This window comes from Corvus moneduloides, chromosome 6, assembly GCF_009650955.1.
Source record: "Corvus moneduloides isolate bCorMon1 chromosome 6, bCorMon1.pri, whole genome shotgun sequence".
NCBI classification, from domain to species: Eukaryota; Metazoa; Chordata; class Aves; order Passeriformes; family Corvidae; genus Corvus; species Corvus moneduloides.
In genome coordinates, this window is record NC_045481.1 from 56,378,433 (window position 1) to 56,395,617 (window position 17,185).

General features: G+C 40.2%; 1 protein-coding gene across 3 annotated transcripts in view; it reads left to right on the plus strand.

The window, feature by feature from the left end:
• The window catches only part of WT1 (WT1 transcription factor), a 34,940-nt gene extending 18,198 nt beyond the window's left edge, over positions 1-16,742 (plus strand). For 2 of the 3 annotated variants that reach the window (XM_032112563.1, XM_032112561.1), the window contains exons 5-9: positions 3,187-3,289; positions 4,652-4,802; positions 11,057-11,146; positions 11,942-12,034; positions 15,379-16,742. In XM_032112563.1, coding sequence (XP_031968454.1) covers positions 3,187-3,289; positions 4,652-4,802; positions 11,057-11,146; positions 11,942-12,034; positions 15,379-15,500 — 559 coding nt within the window. In that variant the 3' untranslated portion in view covers positions 15,501-16,742. The remainder of the gene's footprint in view (positions 1-3,186; positions 3,290-4,651; positions 4,803-11,056; positions 11,147-11,941; positions 12,035-15,378) is intronic. The other variant, XM_032112562.1, reaches the window with a different exon arrangement.
• The last annotated feature ends 443 nt before the right edge of the window (positions 16,743-17,185 follow it).

A 17,185-nucleotide genomic window follows, 5' to 3' on the forward strand; every position in this document is an offset into this window, starting at 1 on the left:
CCAGGCTGCTGTGGTGTTGTCTGAGCAGCCCATCCTGCTGAGAGAGAACATGTGCTTTGGTGGAGGCCTAGGCTGTCATCTAGTCCTGAGAGTCCATCGGGATAATTTTTCATTATTATATGTATAGATTTGGTGCCCTGAGCTTATAAAGCGTTGTCTCTTTGCCTAGTTAAACACAAAGTGCCTGACTAGAAAAGATGAAAGTTAAGGACTGTCCTACCCTCTGGAGATTTCCATTTAGTTAATGTACTGCAGGTATAAATTCATCAGTTACTTGCATTCCTTGTGTATGTGGCCTTGCATCTGCTCATTATCTCTTGCAAGCAATAAAGCAGGTGTTTGAGTTTAATAATGGATTTAGATTTGTATCTGTTCTTCTACCCCTGCTTTTATTATAGTATATAAACTGTAGCCATATGAAACAAGCCAACTGTGCCAACTGTGATGTACACTTTGTGGCATAAATCATGGGTGCATGGAGCAAAGAGACTGGAAGAAAAAGATCTGGAAGGAATATCCACCTGTTAATTTCTATCTCCCCAAAGGTCAGATTATTCCACAGTGCTCCATAATGAGTAAATAGTGTTTTAACCAAGAAATCTCTCATGATCCATTTTGCTGTCATCACCATATGGCCATGCTGAGTACCAGCCAACGCTGATGGAAATGTGCCCAGTGTAAAATGGGAAATAGGGCTCCTGATTATTAAAGCATCTCTCCTAGGGAGCTGGTTAAGGACTTAGTATATCATGGGTCAAGGGGCTCAGAAAACAGGTTTTAATCTTCATGGCTTTGCAGTTGTGTGTACAGTTTTAGCAAAGTATAACTAGAAATAAGGGGAAGAAATATGAAAAGGCTGGATGTTGAGGAAGGCTTCCCAACAGTGCAATGAAAATTGAGATGGAGATCATCTGGAGGATACCTCTCATTCATAGAGCCATTCCTTAGGGCACAGTCAGGGTCTTTGCTCTGCTTCTTATTCCTGGGAGGAATTATTTCAGAACTGACTGGTCTTGACAAAAAAGATTATCATGGAAAGATGAAAACCAAGAGAATTTGGAGGGAAAGCGTGGCTGTGTTTTGTAGTATAAGGTTTTACTACATATTCCAGCTTCTCCTTCTAAAGTTTCTGTCCTGGGAATTTTTATCTGCCTTTGTGTCTGTTGTTTATTGTAGTGTTTAAGGTTGTTAGGACAGGCGTGAAGGGGAGGTTACACTCAGGGTGACCAGTGCTGAAGTTCACATTTACCCTTGATTTACTGCTGTGCTACAGGTCAGCAACAGCTTCCACTGCAGAGCTTCCTCCTTATCAGTGGTCGTTCTTGTTCCATTTCTGTTTTAAAATGCACTGTGTAATTTGTGACCAACATGGGTATCACCATGGGTTGGGAGATTTCAGCTCTCCCCAGCTTTTTCTTTTGTTTTTTATTTTGGCATGTACAGACTTGCTGCCTTTAAACAGAGAGGAAAATTTGATGCTGGTGGGGAACCTGTGCTGATCAAATGGTGATAGCAAATGGTAATTTGTTACTTGGATTAGGCTGAAAAAGGCCACTTCTGGGCCCTGGGCAGAGAGGAGACCCTATTTATTTGGACATGGTACATATCTACAGAATAGTTTAATCTATTTAAATCAGCTGATGGTATTTTCTTTATCTATTATTACAGATATTACTACAGAACAGAGATACTTATTTTCCACCCCTCCATAACTTATTTCATTACTATCACCTTAAAATTGAATTGAAATTGAAATAAGCAGAGCATACCTTCTCAAAAGATGTAGCCTTTGATTTGAATAGTCAGGTGGAGCCAGGATTTGAAATTAGCACTGTAGAGCAGTGAAAGAACTGACCTCAGAGAGCACATCTGCCAGGTAGCAGCCTGCCAGCCGCTACGGGGGCGAATGGTGAGGAATGCAGCCCACCCTCTGCAGGGAGAGCTGCTCCCAGACACTGCTCCCCTCCTCTACAGCCAGGTTCACAAACCCTTTAGACATGTCCCGCATTCCAGTTCCACTGCCTGTTCTGCAAATCACTTAAGAGCTTTAAAACTTCCTTGTAATTCTACTCTGCACATGAACTTTGAGTGAAGAGAAAGGACCAGTGAAATGAGAGTCTGGACCTCAGGGACCCCTTCAAATTGCTATTGCAAGCATTTGGCAAAGACTGGGATAACATCCTACATATCCATCTTTGTCCCTAGCTGTGTGCCCTGGGGTTTTGTTCTGGTCTTTCTAATTTCTGGTGTTGTGTAAAACATGCACACTTGCCATTGCCAATGTATACTTCTACAAGTGATAATGTAACATGCTCATTCAAAAATTAAACCTAAGATGTATCTACGTGATTTTGACATTAAAAAGGCTGCAAACAGGAGACACAGCAATGTTCCAACATTCAGGACATGAGAACACAGGATTTTGAAGAACATAATTAGACAAAACATATGGCTGTGGCAACCCCAAAACACACCAAAAGTTAAATATTCTTAAAATTAATGTGCTGCATGAGAAATCTTGGAAATTTATACCTAGTAGGGATGGGCTGTTTTTTTTTTAAAATTTTATTTTTATAAAGGATAAATTTGTAGCACATCCTGCAAGCTGATATGTGGGATAAATAGTTTAGACACTGATTTGTAATCTCTGTTTATGAGTACATGACTGCTATTCTTATAAATGTCATCACTTGCTTGGTAGTATCGGGTAATATCTGAGTCATGAGGTGTTGACAAAAATCCACTGCACTTAATGTGAAACTTGAGGCATTTTGCTCATTCCAGAAGATATTAGCAATAGCCAGCCCCACGTTTGACTGATAAATAACGTGAACATGTGCACATGACACCGTTGTGCTATGTGAATTTCTTCCTCTTACCTAAAATCTTTGTGGAAATACATCAGAGTTCAAATCATGACAATTTCTTTTCTTTTTTCTTTTCCCCTGGATGCCTTAATGGATACTAATAGATGTTTGTATGGAGTCAGTGCATTGTGCCAGCAGGAGCAGATCCATGTGAAGGCAGAGCAGGTTTCCATTGGTGAATTTTGCTTGAACTTGGATATCATGGCTGTAAAAGCAAACTCTGCATATGTTATCACTGACTTAAGAAAAGAAACCTCTCACATGGAGCTGAATACTGAAAAAGATTTAATTTTTTCATGATTCCCATGTTTACTTACAGACATACAGCGGGATATGAAAATGAGAACCACAGCGCTCCCATGTTATACAGCTGTGGGGCCCAGTACAGAATACACACCCATGGAGTCTTTAGAGGCATACAGGTAAGTGTTGTGGGGCATTCCTCTTGGGGAAGTAAAACTGCTGCCTGCTTACAGTGTTCATTCACTACTTCACTGGTGTTTGTAAACCCATCCTTGATTTGCGGCTTCCCTGCGTTGTCAAGAAATGCTTTACGTAAGTGTCCTGGCTTCACTGCAGCCATTGAACTCTAACATAACATTGCTTTCTGACACAGTCACTTGAAATGGCTTATTTCTTCTTCTGAAATGTGTCTGCAAGGCAATATTCCTTACCAGCTTCTCAGGATCATCTAAAAGACGTGATCCAGTTTCCAAATTCTAGCTCCAATCACTCCGGCCGTGTGAAGCTTCTGTGGTTATGATGGACTATATCTAATAACTACATATATGAAAGTTTTAGATGACATTTTGTTTTTATGTGTTTCTGAAACTTTACTAATTCAAATGTATTTCCTTCAAACAAAATATGGGATCGTTTCCTCATAACTAAGTAATTAGTGAATATTTGGGAGGAGCTTACCATCCATGGGAGTTAATTTCCTCCCTTTCTGGGACAGTCATATCATTATTAAATACCCCTGTAAAAGATATACCATGTTAAAACTGATGGCAAAGTCATTACAGACTATCTGTCTTTTCTGTGTTTCTCTGTGTTGTCAACATACATCAGTGTTTTTAGATAGCATCTTTTCTCCTTTTCCTTTTGTGTGTAGTTTAGCAGGTCATTTTTCAGTGGCAAGCTCTCAGAAACAGGCTCCTGAGCCAGCTTTTGTTGAGTGAATAAAAGTAAGTGGTTGACATTGTTCAAGGAAGTTAATTATTCCAGAAGTAGGAGATCATCTTTGGTGGAACATTGTGACAGTGGCCAAAATGCATTAAGGCTGAACTATTCACCAGCTCCACCTAGACAGTTGTTTTTGTTTTTGTTGTTAATCAGTGTGTGTTAATCCAAGACATCCATTTCCTTGTCCTTTAACTTCATATGAGTACTTGAAATAAAAAGGACAATACTCCTCTGGCTCATGCTCTTACCTCTTACACTGGTATAAACTTAGAACTATTTTATGTGGCAATGAGAGTTCTGCCAGGATTGTGTGGTTATACATGAGGTCAGAGTGTGGGCCATTTAATCTCATATACAAACATCAGTGAGAGAATTCACTGAGCAGAGTTCACTGCGCTTCACCTTCGAATAATTTTAACACTCTGCGGAGAGCAGATTAAGACATACTAAGGTTGTTGATGTAGAATGACATAAAATTGCCTGTTTCCAGTGCGAGCTGCTTAAGTACCTCTTTGTCCTGGGGAAGTGTTGAGTGGCTGAATGTGTGAAGTCAAAGCTGAGAGCACACATGTGGCATTAGCAGGTGTCTGTCGTTGCAGGACGTCCGGCGTGTGCCCGGAGTGGCTCCGACCATTGTGCGGTCGGCGAGTGAGACGAACGAGAAGCGTCCCTTCATGTGTGCCTACCCTGGCTGCAACAAGAGATACTTCAAGCTGTCCCACTTGCAGATGCACAGCAGAAAGCACACTGGTGGGTATAAATCATGGCACAGCACAGTGGGCAGGGGGGGTTTAGGATAGCACAAGGGGCACGAAGCGCTCTGCCAGGTCAGGGAGCGGGAGAATCCATCAGATGAGCGAGTGTGTGCTCTGTCAGCTGGCCAACCCCTCTTTTGGAGCAGAAGGCTCTCTAGATATAGTGAAGAAAAACAAACAGCAGCATTGACAGCAAGTAGATCACCTCCTTCTCTCTCTTACTATTGCAGGGCTGTGAGTTGTTCTCTCTTTTAATTTTTTTTCTGCTTTCCCCCCTCATTTGGGACCACTGAATCTCACTCCAAATCTCATCTAATGTTAATTATTAAGAAGTTTCCTCTGCAAGAGGAACCTAGACATTTAGCATCCTCTGGTTCTCCTGTGTAAGCCTTTTCTGGTTGGGGGTGGAGGCAGGGGTTGGTAAATATGTTCCCTGCTGTGGGATCTTTCCATGAAGGATTGAGCCTGAAGCCAGTCATTTGGAGGCTAATGTCTGGATTCTGCCTGAGTTCAGGAAATAAAATCTCAAAATGTGGAAATCAAATGCTCTGCTGCACCTTGTCAAAGAGTAAACAGAGTTACTTCCTGTATTGGGAGATTTATGGTGTTGGATGTGTAAAATTATGATATATATTCAGATATGTTTCTTATGGGTTTTTAGGGTTTTTTGGGAGTTTTTTTGATTGCCAGTCATATTTTTATTTAGGCAGTTCTTTCTGTGCTTACCTAGAAGTCTGTGGATGAAATCTGTAGATACAGATATTCAGTTGACCACTGATAAGACAGAACATCAAAGGGATGGAAGAGAACAGGAAGGCAGCCCAGGCTGGGTAACCTAGCAGATTGTCTAACATTCCATAACAGATAGGTGCAATCTTCTCCTTTTGGAGACCATTCAGTTAGTTAATTGTGTGAAATTGTGAGAAATGCACACAAAGCACTTTTATTTAATGAATGGGCAAGTCAGAAAATATTCAGCCAGCTATCTTCAGAGCTGCTGAAATTAAAAAGTTAAGATACTTTAGACTGTAAGTTCAAGTTCATCTTTAGAAAGGAAGGTCTACAGGAATGCTCTTCTATTTTCTGTAAATAAATTGGAAACAAGAAAACTTGGAAATCTTTTGAAGGCCATTAAATTCATTATTTTTCTCCATGATGCCTAAACAGATTAGATTTTTTTCTCATAATCACTATTTCCTTCATTCCTAAACTGATTTACTCTGTGTTTTAGCAGTCATTATTTGCTTGTTCTGGTCCTGTATTTTATTCCATTTCGTTGCTTGGCTTTCCCAGTGTTATTTCTGAATGAATCACAAGGACTTCAACTTACATATTTAATTTTTTTTCCTTAGCTGTAGAAGATTTTTAATATAATATATAATGTAGGTTTTTAGAGTCAGAAAACTTCCAAAAGAAGTAGGGGACAGACCTGTGTCTGTCTAACACCCCCAGAGAGGCTTCTCCCATTGTCTTTGAGGTCATACATGCCCCTTCTCTGGTTCATGCTGTAGTGGAACTGGGTAGAGGAAAAACCTTTTTTTTCCCCTTAAACATCTTTTCTGTACAAGTGGGTGCAGATTTTTCTGCCCATACATTTTGATATGTTGACAGCAAAAATTATTTATCTCTCAAATCTTTCCAAGTTTCTTTCCATAAGAGGCCAGCTTGTTTCCCAAGCCAGCTTGTGTTTGCTGATACCAACATTGCCATGTAAGCTTTCAAGGATTCTTGCAGCCGAAGGCAGAAAGCAAGGGATGATTCACTGTTGGAATGAAAATTGCTTGGGTAGCCTGCCTGGCTGATGCATTCAGCTTTAGGATCAGAAGGGAGCTTTCCCCTTTATCAGCTGACAGGCTTTTGTCCTCAGCCTCTTGAATGGGTACTAGACATTTCCTATTATTATCATCTGGGAATTCTACTTACCAAATTCCCAGCTGCTGTGGAGGCTTAGAATATGATGATCTTCGTTTCCTCTCCTCCTGTGGTCTATCAGCCCTAGTTTTTGGGATTGCTTGGTGACCTGTAGGAGCATCTGGAGGGGATAACTTCCCAGTTATCATATTTTCTTGGCTGCTGGATGTGTGGACAGTCTGGACTTAGTGGCCATAAAGGTCTTCCACTACCATGTTCTTCAGGAGCCCGGGGCAGTCAAACCCACTGTTGTGATGCAGATCCATTTCCAGTCTCCTTTGCAACTTCATGTCTTTGTCTAACCCTGATTTGTTTCTCCTGCATGTCAAAAGCAAAATTTGGAAACCAGTTTTCTCCAAAAATAGTGCGGTTGTGTTTGGTACACCTCTTCTCATCAAACAAAACTTTTATTAGTCTTTATTAGTTCTGGACTCACTCATGGCTTGGAGCTCTTCCACCTTACACTATCTTAGTGTAGTGGTAGGTCAACGTTTTAAATGATGAACACATGATTTGAAAACAGGCTGTTACATATATCTGATATTAAACCACAAGATTGTGTCTTTGCAGAATATTGTTGCCTCTAGATTATGTATTTTCTTTCTATAATAGATACATACAAAGGACTGGCTCATCAGATCTTCCATTATTCTTCACCAGCTGCAGTACTGCAAAACCAAGCAAGGCCCTGAAACACAAAGTTGGATTCTGTAGTCAGTTTTTACCAATGTTTCAAATAGCCTTAGCTGAAAATATGTTAACACTTTGTACCCTCCGAGGCTGCTTATCTGTTCTTAACAATGCCTTTATTGAAACATGTACAGCCAAAAAAGCTTTTTTCTTATCTTGGTGTATTTTGCTGCAGCAGATAGGCCTCTGGAAGGAAATGCAGAAATATGTCTAACTGTTCAACAGTTTGTTCAAAGCAAATAATGTGAGTTGTCATTCTGTGGCAGATTTCAGGCACTTCCTTGCAGAAACAAATTGATGTCTAGACCTCCATAAATTTAACTTCTGGTGGAAGCACCAGCATTCTTGCCAGAGAACCTTTGGGTTCAGTGCCACTCATTGGGAAAACTGGATTTATCCTAACACGAAGCTGAACAGGTTTGCAGAGAGAATATCCTCTGCCTGTCTGCTAGGGAGAGTCTTTAGTCTAAATAGGCTCAGCTGCAGGTATGATCTGCAATGGAGGATGAGAATGTGTAGATCAGGAGGGTTGTCCTTTATGGTAGGGTAGCTGTATCTGTTCAGGCTGATATTTCTACAGCATAAAATAAAAATACTTATGAATCTAAAATACAAGATTAGTTTCAGAATAGTAATGACATGTCACAGCTGTCATGGTGTGAAGATGACAGAAGATGTTAACTATAAAGGCTCCCTACTAAATAAATAAACATGTTTTTTGTGTGAGTTTGCTAAAGCAAATTATATTGAATAAAAAATGCAATATTAGCAAGGCAAAGTTGTGCCCATGGGACTCGTTTGATTAAGTGGGTACTTATTTAAGAAAAGGGGTTTAAATTGGTGAAGGGAATACAGATCAGCCTTCAGATTCCCATTCACACTTGCAGTCTCTGGTTTCAAGATGAGCCTCCTTTTCTCATCTGTTCTAGTTAGTGACAGGCTTTTACTCTTGCAGAACTCCTTAATTAAAAGCAGTGACTGTGAATATTTTGTGCAACTGCTACAGCAGTAGAATATTCTATTTTCCCATGCATCTGAGCAAATGAATTTGCTCCTGAGAAAATGTGCCCACTTCCCTTAGTTTAAGTTAGCTATTTTTTACAAAATAAGTTTATTTTATTAGAAGCATTTATTGCAATATGTGCAAAGGCAGATTCACGCTTGTCTTACAACTGTTGAGCTTTTTCTTAAAAATTATTTTCCTAAATATTAAAGATATGCCATTCCCTCTACCCTCTCTCATCTTCACTATTTCATAATGCACTAAGTTCAGCCTTTTTTTTGTGTGCCCTCTTTCAGTAGTGTAGGTAATCATGTCTCAGGTAGAAGGGCTGGTGAAGCTCCATCTGCATCTCCTGTTTTGTTTTGAGACTGTACGTGTTCACATAAGGAGGTGATGGCATTGCTGGATATTTTCATACATAGAGATTTTAGCCTTTTACTGGAGAGGCTTTGATAGGCCTGGGGAAATGAGACACTCTCACTGTGGGAATTTAATGGGGTACTAACAGACTTTTTCTAATCTGGGATGTTTCTGTTGTCCTGTTCTGATGAAATTTATGGGAGCTCACAGGCATGTGACAGTCAGCTTTGGCAGCTGACATGGAAGATGTAGAAGGAAAGTGAAGTTAGGATTTCTGTCCAAATGTTGTGCCTCTTTTTGTTTATTTGCTTTTTGTTTTCTTCCCAGTGTCACCATATCCCTATGTAAACATTTTAGATTGACTCCGTTAGTATATGCACGAGTTAAATGTGTCTTTAATTTAATCAACATTATTTTCCAAAGTATTTAAAAAAATACTTTCATGTGCATGCCATCAGACCCTCTATGCTGTTTTATTCCAATGCCTCCTTAACCATCTTCTAAGTTTATATTGCAATTAGCAGACAATCATCCTGTCACTGCATTCTGCTCTGCTGACATTCCCCCTCTTAAATCTGCCAAAGGGTTGAATTCCTTGGAAGTAAGTGGTTTCTGAAAAGCAGGCACCCCCCAGGGAGTCCTTGCGGTCAAAGTGTATGGAACTATTTCAAACACCTGTGGCAACTTTAATCTCTTATGCTAATAAATTAAGCACAGCAGACATAGAAATTGTCCACACCTAGGTTTGAGAATCAGTAAACTCCTTGGGGTGACTGTCACAGGAAGTTAGCTTATTCTTGCCAATTTAGTTGCTTCTGTAAAATTTTTATTTTAGCTACACCAGGATGAATTTGGAATGCTCTCCTTAATGTGCTGCTTATTCTCTGTCACCTGGATCAAAAGGCATCTGCTTTAAACTAAACTGGTTTGCTTTGGTGTCTCAGAATACCAGTGCAACCAGAATACATTTCCTCATCATAGCAGAATCAGAAATGCAGACACCTGCAATGAAGGTTTATCAAAGTGATATGTTTTTAAAATTAAACAGAGAGAAATCAAACCCACTGCCCCCTCCAGCTGATGTTTTCCCGTAGGTCCTTCCCACAGGACCTTTGGTTTACATCTCAGCTTCCCACAGCAGACAGAGCAGGTCCCAGCTGCTCCTGTGTGTACGTCCCAGATAAAGCCCAGGATCCTCCCAGCTTTGCAGTGAGAAATGTTTCATTCCTGCTCGTGCTGAAGCCTCTGTGCTGTGGCACTGGAATCAGACTTTATGTGGGTATAAATGTCATTATATCTGAGGCTGCAGCAGGATTCCACTGTTGTGCAAAGGGACCTTAGTTTAGATTAAGTCAGATCTGGAAGATCATAGAGTTCCTCCTGTAACAGCATAAGCATTGTCTTGGCCGAATTTCACCACTTCTGTGCTCTGCTACCCACTGGCAGTATTCCCCTTTTTCCTCAGACTCCTCAACTGCTGCATTTCTTTTTGCATGTTTACGTGGCTGGTGAAGACCTTTGCATTGAAACCTATGTTCTTTTGAGACCTTGCTTGTAGGGATTTCTCTTTCTAAAAACTTCAGAGTCTCATTTTTCGTCCCAGAGAAATCCCACCCTGAGGATCTCTGCTGAACTGCATGGGAGGAGGGGAAGAGTTTATATTTAGATGAGGCTTTGCAATAATTCATGGCCTTGCCAGTGGGAGCTGTGCAGCTATGTGAGAAGTTCTGTTTAATGGCCCTTTGTGGAAGAAACTTAATTTGTGTTTTGGGGAAGAATATGTCTTTTTCTGAGGTTGAATTTTGCTCAGTTTTTTCTAATTAATTTAATGTGGTTAAAATTGCCACCTATGTGGACGGAACTTATTTAGTTTTTGCCTTAAATCCAATTTAGCTCAAACTGCAAGTTGTTCCTTTGTATGAATCATGTGTTACTGAAACAGGTGGAAAGGGTTTAATGGGGTTTTTAGAAAAATATGAACCAAGACATTCCTGTTTTTTCCAGCAGAAAAAATAAAAATTCACTCAACCTGAATTATTTTGCAGCTTTAACCTAATAAACTATTTTCTTAGAATGAGCAGATTCAGTATCAGTGTCAATGCAGTAGAATTATGCCAGCCTTTCCAGCAGAGTTGTATGGCTTTATATCAAATCTGTCCTGGTGTGCCACTAGACTGCTTCAGACTGAGAGGAGTCTTTCAGACCAACATGTTTCCTCTTCTGATTCTAGTTGAAGTGTTCCCTCATTTAGGCACATCTTCTGATAAACTGTTTTTCCTCTCCAGGTGAAAAACCTTATCAGTGTGATTTTAAAGACTGTGAACGAAGATTTTCTCGTTCAGACCAACTCAAACGGCACCAAAGACGACACACAGGTTTGTGGACAAGACTTGCCTACTAATTAGAGTTCATCTTTATACATGAGTTGTGATGCCTGGAGTATACTCCTGAACTTCCATTTTTCTGATGTTGTCTGCTCATAACACTGAATTCTTGAAGTTAATTTTAGGAGAAGGCCGTGACTAGGTTTTTTAATTGGCCTACTGTGATTGTTTAGGTGACTTTTACATCCTGACACCACCATTTGAAACAACTCTCTTAATGAAACTGTTTCCTCTATACTGTATGCCCAGTATTGGGAATATATTCTGTTTAAAACTAAGCAGTTCCGCAAGAAAAGTTTGCCAATGTGTAAGATTTTCCCAAGAACTGTGTTTAAAGTAGTAGTGTGAAGTAAGTTAAACCTATTGGGAGCACATGAAAATAGATTTCTGCACCTTGATTTTTCTTTTATCCTATTTGCTCCTTCACGATACTCACAGGGCCAAGCCACAGGATCAGGATTAACAATGTTTGCAGATCCTCCTTGGTGCAATGGTTTAAGTTGGAGTTTGTTTATGATGGGGCTGTTCAGATGCTTCAGACCCAGACACTGGAAGAGGAGGTTACAAGGGGATGCCGGCCTCATTAATGACTAACTTTCTGTAATGTGTAGGCACAGAGCTGGGTGGAGCAGTTACAGTAACTAGAACAAAAAAAAATCCAGACTTTTGAAACTTCAGAAATATCTGATTTCATTTACCCTTCCAAAAAGTGTTGGGACATAAGAATAGATTTTTTTTTTTTCTTTTTTTTTTTTTTTTTTTTTTTTTTTTTTCTTTGCCTCTTAGGTGTGAAGCCCTTTCAGTGTAAAACCTGTCAGAGAAAGTTCTCCAGATCTGATCATCTGAAGACTCATACCAGGACTCATACAGGTAAAACAAGTGCGTAAACTTTTCTTCACATTTATATTTCTTTATTTTTAAATTTTAAATCAATGTTGTTGTAAATTACGTGATTAGAAAGTGTCTTAACCAGGAGTTAAATATTCAAAACAGCAGAAAGAATTTCAGAGTGTGCTGATTTTTCAGTGTGGCTGTATTCCCAAAGCATGATAGTCACTTTTCACAAAGGGATTTAGGTGATTTTAGAAACTATGCTTTCTTCTTTAATGTTTAAAGAAATTTCAGCTTGGCAAAATAAATTTTGTCAGCTATTATGAAACGAGACTCATGGTCTCAGCCCACAAATGTCAAGCTGATCTACTGCCTTTACTGAAAAAACCCTACGAGATAGAATATTTAATTCTAGCTTTAGCCAAAGGTCTGTAATCTAAAGTATTCATGCCTACTCATGCTTCTCCCAAGTGTCAGCTGAGCCTAATGCAGGATAGCACGGCAAAGCTCTTGCTGTTGCTGCTTGTACTGTAATCTCTCCAGAAGATAAAAGCAGTGCCTTTTGCAAACTCACACTGACAGACACTAAAGTAAAAGCTTACTCAAATATTCAAGGACCTTTTTTTTCTGTAGAAACCATAGTATTTCATGTAAATACAGCGGGGGAAAAAGGAGGCCATTTTAGTCTACTCTGCCCTCACATAAATGTAAACACCATCAAGGAGCAACTGCAGCAACCTCTGTATTTTAGTTTTAAGTTTTAGAATTATTCCTGTGTACTGACATTTGCTGTTCCTTCTGCTATGTATGCAGTGTTTTTACCAAGTAATTGTCTACCGAGCACTTTGGCATGTTGTTGGATGTCACGGTGTTTTCCATACTGGTGTTAACCTTTTAAATTCAGTCTCTGTACAGATGGACAAGGAGCCTGAAAATCTTTTTCTCCCTGCTAAGAACTCTTTTTTCTCTTCTGGACCATAAAAACACATATTTCAGACTTCCAAAAATAAAAGAGAAATTTTAATAAAGGAAATGATTCACCTGAGAACAATGGCATTTTCTGTGGCACTGGCCAAATAAATGCTTCACCCAAGGGCCATATCTACACTTGCAATCTGCAAATGGCAAAGGGCACGGCTGTGTTCCTGGGTTCTCCCCATGGTCCTGCTGAGCTGCAGGGCCTGGGTCTCTGTGCATTTGCATGAAGAAAGATGTTTTCTTAACCAGCAAGAGGTAATGTTCTGGGAGAGGCAAAATGGCAAGTGGTTGTAACACGCTGGCAAGCTGGGATAAACTGCATTCCCCATTACATTTCACTGCTAACTGATCTGCCAATTCAGAACTTGCATGACTTCAGTAATGTTTTTAGCCCAGATTAGCTACAGAGAAGAACTTGCTCTCTTTTTTGCTAGTGAAGCTCCTCTCCCTGTCCTAGTTCCCCATGGCTCCCTGTGGTCTGAGCCCCTGAGCACAGGCAGCCCAGCCTGGCAGCACAGACCTTCCTGTGGGTTTGCTGCCTGCCACTGGCACAGGACCTGGGCTGGTGTTACAGAGCTGCTCCTGACAGCACTTTTGGATGTGTCAGCTCCTGAGGGGAATAAGCACAACTGGTGGGTGGGGATCTTTCATCTCCACCTTGCCCTGTAGCTTCATTCCTGTTTCTTTCTTGTAGCCCCTAAACTTTGTGACAAAACACCTAGATCAAGTTAACTTGCTCCATGTTAAATCTCGAGGAAGCAAAGCACAGGTGGCTTCCATGCAATTCCATCCTAATTTTAAGTCAACTGCCAAACTATTTGTTAAGATTCAGGGGTTTTATCTTCACAAAAATTTTCACTGTAGCAGCAATCTTTGCTGTTGAAAGCAAAAAAAAATTAACCAAAGGAAGTTTTATCCATCCATAGATATGTTTAGCAATGGAAATGTGATTTCTGGTATCTGCACCACGAAGATGTGCAAAGTAATTTATGCTGAGCACAGAACCAATAGAGATTGCTTCCCCCTTGTTGTGAGAGGACAACCAGGACTGCTTGCGAAACAGTGAAACTCTGCTGCTGTTACTGTGGCAGATCTGTGAGGAGCTGGTCAGTCATAGATACCTCACTTCAGTTCACAGGATGGTTTTGCTGATGCTGATGAAAGAAGACCAGTTTATACAATCTGTGGGTTTTGGCCAGATCAATTTTTTCCCACAGTGTTTTATGCCCTGTTGGGAGATAATTGATGCTTTTGACAGCATCTATGCTAAATGGATAAAGTAGATTTTAGGCAACCCTCTCCCACCCAAAATACCTCACACGGCAGTTTGCAAACAGAAATACACATTTATGCAAATCCCGTTTTGCCTGAATTTGCATTTGGTTTGCAAAATGCCCAAAGTGTGAGGTAAATAAGAGGAGAAGATTCCTTGGTGAGGTTCTACCACCCCGCTGTGTCTGGAGGGTGTTGGAGAGAATGAGATGTGTAGACAGCATTGAAGAGCCCAGCCCCAGAGCTGAACCTACTTTAAAATATTGCATTTATTTTGAGGGGGGAAAAAAAGAAAATGAAAAAAAAGAAGCATGAGTCACTGCTCTGAGCTAATGAAAGCATTCCATCCACATTCCTGCGGAATCAGAAACACAGCCTGAAATTCCACTTAAACATTGTAGGAAATCAAGAGACCAGATTAAACAGTTAAAAAGTGGTGGCATTTCTTGTTAAATTTGAATGTGCGTTGCTTGGAGTTATTTGAATATTATGCTCATGAAAATATTAGAAAAATGCTATTTTGAGCATTTGACATCTCCCATAGATGCAAATCCACTTTATTTAGATGGTAGTGGAAAACTTTGAGTCTGGCTCAGCAGACTTCATGCTGAACTCTGTTGCTTCTACCATATTCACTTACACTCACCAGTTTCAAAGAACTTCAGCCAAAACTCGTTGAATTAGCTGGAAAAAACTCCCCTTGACTGGAGATTAAGCTCTAAATAGTCACTGACAGTTTCCAGTGACTAACAGTATGTCTGCACCACCGCCCGAGGTGTGACTGAAGCTTGTGTGAATGCCAGAGTGACTTTGAAACTTGGTCATTTGAGAGCCAAGAGTAGCATAGTCATGGCAACACGGTGTTCAGCAAGGGCCCGTCCTCAGGAATGAACCACTGCAAAGTGTTCTACGCCATCTGAAAAGGCTGTTGTTAAACATCAGCTGAGGCAGATGTAGGAAAGCACTGAGCGCTGATGTGAGCAGGAGTTGGGGGCACTCCCACGCCCTCTCAGGACAGCCCAGGGTTCCTTTCCTCCTGACAAGGGCTCTGCCAGCTCCTCACAACCCTGCAGAAAGAAAACAAACAGCAGTGTCTCAGATGAGCTGTATGCTCAGCTAATAACAGGGTGTTTTGTTAACAGGTGAAAAGCCTTTCAGCTGCCGGTGGCCCAGCTGTCAAAAAAAATTTGCCAGGTCTGATGAATTAGTTCGTCATCACAACATGCACCAGAGGAACATGACTAAACTGCAGTTGGCCCTTTAGACAGTTCAAACAAGTGAAAAAACCAGATGGGACATTATAAGCTACTGCAAACTTTCTCAGCCATCTTCGATCACCTCTGTCAGAGAGCTGCAGCTGTCTTCGCATCCTATTTGACACAAGTTAACTAAACCGTAGGATTCTGTTCAGCCTTGCCTTCCATTTGGAGCTACACAAGTTCCTATTCAATAAGTGCAAGAGATTTTTACTTGTGGTTTTGTACAAAAGCAAGCAAGATTGCCACAGTTTCGAGATTACTATAAACTGTGCTTAGCTTTCATGTCTGTCTCCGGCTTTTTTGTGTTATTTTCACTTGAGCTTTTCTGGGTACAGATTGCTGTACCTTTTTAATTCCTGCAGTGGGTAGGATGACTCCTCCCTGTTGAAGGTTAGCTCTATGCTTACATCATCCCTGCATATGCTGAGGTTCCTGAATGCTAGTGCAGCTTTCCTCACAAAAGGAAGGAACAGTCACCTGAGGTACTTCTGGTAAACTTTGTACTCCTACTGCCAGAGGGCAGGCTTTTAGAGTTGGAAGCTCTGCTTGTGAATTTCACAAATCAAACCTTTTTTTAAAGGTTGTCTTTCTAGAGCAGCTAAAACCAGATGAACCAGAGCCTCTCTGTGGAGAAAATAAGAATCTTACCATTAAGTTAACTTGGTTTTTAAATAATTGCATAATTGAACCCTCAAAACTGTTCTGTTTGTCAATTAGCTATCTCCTTTTCTCTCTCTCTTTTTAATGTATTGGTTTAAACTTATTCTATCATGAGATGCATAGATCTCCTTTACACAAAACTAATTCCAATCATTGTAGACATTTGGGATTTGTTTACAATGTAAAGCCACACTGGTTATGTGGCTAGCAAGCTGTATAAACTTAAAACTGAACTTTTAGTGGGGCTGGTCCAGGATCTCCATTAACAGATTACTCTTAAGATAAGTAACTTAAAAAAGACTCTTTGTCAAGTATATGTGGAAAAGACATTATTAGTGTAAGGAAATATATTATTTCAGGGTTTTGGGAGGAGGGGTTTATTATTTACTTTTAATTGCTTGAGATTGTGTGTATATATATATATCTGATAATGTATTGCTCTTAGACATCTCCAATTAGAAAATGTATAAAGATTAGAAGCATCACTGTTCTGATGTTGTTGCTGTTACAAACTATTGATAACACTAAGAATGTAACCTGCATTTTTCACTGAGCTTTCAATTAAAGCCCATTCAAAGAGAAACAAATGAGAGTCCAACAGATGTCTTGTTTCATGTCTGGTATTAAATTTCAAATGCCCTGTCCAATAGTATCCCTTTTTTTTTGTATATAAAGGTACCACCAGCACTGATGACCACTAGTTAACCTGTCCAGGTCTTGACCACAATTTATCCATCTCACTTGGGAATCATACTGGCAGCAGAAAACAGTGTCAAGTTTCATATTGGGCTATAAAGCAGTTGCTTCAGTCGTTCGTCTTCTTACCCAACCATTCCTTCTCTTTCGACCCGTGAGATTTGTGTAAGAACTTTATAGAACAGTAAAATCCCGTTTATAAATAGCAGAACTGGCCTTCTGTAGAACTGGGCTGAAACCATAAGCACAGATTACTTCTTAGATTAGGATGTCATAGACTGACTTTTAAGTAAAAGTTAATTTAGAGTTGGGGTGGCTTAAATCAGTGCAGCAG